Below are 4,327 nucleotides of genomic sequence, written 5' to 3' on the forward strand. Positions count from 1 at the left end.
AAAGTTCCCCAGTAGCCCTGGTGGGCGATATATGATAACCACAAATAGTTTGACAGGAGCGGTAACCATGATTGCATGGTATTCAAAGGATGAGTTATTGCTTAGAGGAGAAAGTTTAGTGAATTTCCAGTCTTTGGAAATAAGGGCCCCTGTGCCACCTCCACGCCCAACGGAACAGGGGCATCCCAACATACTGACCCTTATTCACCTTCGGTGAGTAAGGGTCAGTATGTTGAGGTGCTTATGTTCTACTGTTGGTATATCAGGGGTTATCTCTGGATCCAGCAGGGAGCAGACTATATCCGGCTTCGCCTCTAAACCAATAGCAAAGCTGTTAGAAGGCGAAGCCTATGCGAAATAGAACGATAGTTAAGTATTGTAACTCAAGTTCTATGAGCATAGGCGTAGCCTTCTAACTTCGGCCCTGCTGTCTCCCTGGGTCTCGCTGAAGACTTACATGGGAGCAGAGCAGTGGGCGTGTAGGCCTTATATAGGAGGGCGCGCCCACCGGCCCTCATCCTGATTGGATGAGAGCGTAGATAAAAAAGTTCAGCAGGCGCACTAGCGCGCCATGGGTAAACCAATAGCGAAGCTGTTAGAAGGTGAAGCCTATGCTCATAGAACTTGAGTTACAATACTTAACTATCGTTACTTGTGTCAGTTTGTGTGAAGAGCTCTTGTTTTTGGTTTCCTGTCACCTGCTACCTATTCAGTAAACACCCAGGGTGCATTCCATTTGGTAACGATTTCTCCTCGTCTCCTCGCCTCGCGTCTCTTCCTCGACTCCTCGGTCAAAGGTCACGGAGGAAACGAGGAGGAGATGCGAGGAGGCGAGTGAACCTGGCTTGTCAATTGGAACGTCCTCGCACGTGCCATATTGAACTGACGTGTGAAGCGCTGCGTTGAGGCTCCTCCCACACAGGATGACAGCTGTCTAAATTATTCTAAGGCTCATGTTTTATCCACATAAAAACGTTTAACAAAGTTCAGATTAATGTTTAATTAATTTAATTATGCCAGCCTCTAGTGAGCCTTGTCTACCTCATGAAGGTAGAACACTTAAAAAAAATTCCCAATGCCTAAAAATCGTTTCAGTTTCTGTTTTTATTCATTTTTTTTGTTATTCTGTCTGCTGTATGCTACAGTTTAATTTTGTGAAGCACTTTGTAGCACTAATAAGAAAGGTGCTATACAAATTGTCCAACTTTCATCCTTTATGCGACTTGGATTAGACAACGATCATGTGGCTGTTTGACACTCACTGGCAATGAACCAAAGTGCTTTCTTTTTATTCCTAAATAAATAAATAAAATTCCCAAATAACCACAGATCTAGCTGTAAGAGCAAAATGTGCGATTTAAAACAAGGAAATGCTGTAAATGAGGTTTAGTAAGAATTTATTCTCCCGAAGAGAAATTCCATGGCAACACACACAAACACAATTCATAAGCATGATGAATACTGAATGAGAGACACATCAAACACGTAGCAAACCAACTGGTGATCCAGAGAAGACACAGAAGTGATTCCACCAGAAGACAAACATACCGGCCTTTATGATGAAAGTATGTCCTGTCATGGCAACGGTCATTACGCCCCAATGTTAAAAATGTAGTGAGAATGGAAACATAGGTAAGCTACGCCTAAAAAGTAGGCCTAAATACAAAAAAAAAAATGGTCGGATGAAATCAGATCCCAAAATTCAAAAATAATGTCACAAATAATCGTGGTCCTGGAGTCCCTCAGGCTGTCCCACAGGGGTAGATATCTGTGCCGCCAGTCTGTCCGCACTCCCTGCCCCCCTTGCTCGTTCCTGACTGGGCGGGGTGGTGGAACCTCCACCGCATCTGGCCTGTCGTCGTCTGGGTCCATTACATCCCCAGCTGTGAGGCAGATGTTGTGGAGGACAGCACAGACAGTGACCACATCCAGAACAAAAGTGTGGTGCACCTCCAGGGCCTTGAAGAACAGGCACCTCCAGCGGGTCTTCATCATCCCAAAGGCTCGCTCTATTACTGAACGAGCCCTGGCGTGGTGGCGGTTGTAGCGCTCCTGCACCCTCCCCTGCAGTGGCTCCCGGTATGGTGTGAGGAGGGTGATGGGAGCCCTGATGCAGGGGTAGCCACCGTCGCCGATGATGAAGTACCCGGGAGGAGGATACCTTGCAGCGGTGTAGAGGCTGGAGTTCTTCAGGACCCTGGTGTCATGCACCGACCCAGGGTACCCCACGAACAGGTTGATTAACCTTCCGTAGCTGTCGCACAGTGCCTGCATCTGCACTGATGCGAACAGCTTGCGGTTGATGTAGTCCTGTCCGTGGGGGCCTGGGGGTGTCTTGATCCGGATGTGGCACCCGTCTAGCGCTCCCACACAGTTGGTGAAGGCGGGGCTCCCGGATAGCTCCGTAAAGCCCAGAGCCACAGCAGGAACGTCCTCCTCAGCAGGGTAGCGGATGTGCTGCCCACGAATGGCCACCAGCGACCCACAAATCTGGTGGACCACTCTGTGGACAGTGGTCTTTGGCACCTGGAAGGCCCTGCTCACCACACTGTACGAAAGGCCGTGAGCTAACCAGTACAGTGTGATAAGGACCTCCAGGTGCTGAGCCCAGCCTCTTGCCTTTCCCCTGCTGAGGAGTTGCAAGAGGGCGGTCACGGAGGTGCGGGACAGACGGTAGTCAGGCCTGAGGTCCTGCTGGGGATCAAAATAAATCTGGAGCAGGGGCACCTCCCGATTAATCTGTGCGTAAACCGGGGGGCGGTCCACCTAAGAAAACAACACATTGTAAAGGACATGAGTGGTTGCATTTTTCCTTATGGTATTTGCTATTCTTCAGGTAAATCCCCTCACATATAGTCAGTGGATGTCATCTGAGCACTCACCTGCTCCAGTAGCACCATCATGGTGCGTAGACGTGCTCGCCTCCTCCGCATGCGGCGGGTGGCAAGTTCGGTCCAAACGGAGGATGACATAGCGAGTATCGTCTCCATCATATCAGAGTATAGAGTGGGGAGCATGCACATGTTCCTTTTATAATCTGACAATCCACCTGTGGTTAATTAGAGTAATAACAAAAAGCTGCCCCAACAAGAGGTTGTGGAGTCTAGCTTTGGTGTTAATTCACCTGACACACCTGTTCTACATTTCAACTATTTAAATTGTGATTATTATTGTCTTCATTTAATGACCTTCTGCCACTCAGCTAGCCTATACCTACTTTATTACATCCCAAAAGGTCTAGGGATAAGTCATGATGAATAGCCAAGATAAGCTAAATTTTATTGGGACTGTTAAGTAGTTGGCTACTTAGGCCATAATAGTTGTGGTAGCAGTCTAATTACACTTGATACCAAAGTTGAACCAACCAAAATGCATATCATTAAATAGGCTGAGAATGAAAAACGCTCTTGTCTCATGACCAGTCACTATTAATGAATGGAAATCATGATATAGGCTATTATACCAACTTGAAAGCAAATTGGACAGTGGGCGCTAGAGTGCTAGATTTTGTAGATTGTAAATGTAATTACCGACCCATGGCCTAGGCTACACAGTTCAGTCACCAAGACAGACTTTAACGTGAAGATGTTTCTGAAAACACATCTATGGCTCTTCCACATAACATTTTTATTTATTGGGGGATAAAGGAACAAACAAACAAAGGAGGGGTGGGTGGGTCACATTTTATTGGCCATTCTGTCGAGAATATCCAACAGTCTTTCAGTCTGCTGCTCAGCCCGCTCCGCACGCGCATCCTCCTTGGCCGCCTCTTCCCGGAGGAACCCCAGCAGCGCTCCCTCTCCTCTTCGCCTCTTGGCTGCCGGGGGACCCAAGGAAGCCGCGGAGGTTGACACGGCGGAGCGGGCGGGAGCATCTGATGGCCCCGGTTGCTCGCCAGGGTCACTGGGATCTGGGCTGGATGGGGAACGCACAGCTGCAGACTCCGGCTGCTGGTCCTCCACACATGAGTCTATCAAGACGGGAGGCACTACTGATGGCCTCCCGCTGATAGCCTCATGCATGAGGGAGAACCAGGGCCAGGTCGCAGCCATTTGCTCCCCATCCTCAGTCCCAGTGCCCGTCGCTGGTGACTTGAGGTCCTATAATAGGCAAGGCAAGGCAGCTTATTTGTATAGCACATTTCATACACTGAGGCAATTCAAAGTGCTTTACAGAGAAATTAAAATAAAATACAGTAAAGGTAACAAATGTACAATTAAAAAGTGCAAAAGAGATCCACAAGATAAGAGACTTAAAAAGTAAACTAGTGCAGTTCAAGTGAAATAGAAAGATAAAAGAAAAGACAGTGCAAGAGGATTAGAAAAGT

The 4,327-nt window shown here is 47.8% G+C and overlaps 1 protein-coding gene across 1 annotated transcript; it reads right to left on the bottom strand.

Annotated features, from left to right (window-relative positions):
• Positions 1-334: 334 nt before the first annotated feature.
• LOC139663462 (putative nuclease HARBI1) lies at positions 335-2,972 on the bottom strand. The gene is made up of 4 exons (XM_071542141.1): positions 2,883-2,972; positions 1,757-2,766; positions 458-519; positions 335-348 (listed from the first exon to the last, which is right to left on the bottom strand). The coding sequence occupies exons 1-4, from the start codon at positions 2,970-2,972 to the stop codon at positions 335-337; spliced, it is 1,176 nt and encodes a 391-aa protein (XP_071398242.1).
• Between the last annotated feature and the right edge of the window lie 1,355 nt (positions 2,973-4,327).

Source organism: Centroberyx affinis, unplaced genomic scaffold (genome assembly GCF_046629955.1).
Source record: "Centroberyx affinis isolate AG114_WGS23_722 - 3 ecotype Tasmania unplaced genomic scaffold, CSIRO-AGI_Caff_v1 ptg004023l_1, whole genome shotgun sequence".
Lineage (NCBI taxonomy): Eukaryota > Metazoa > Chordata > Actinopteri > Beryciformes > Berycidae > Centroberyx > Centroberyx affinis.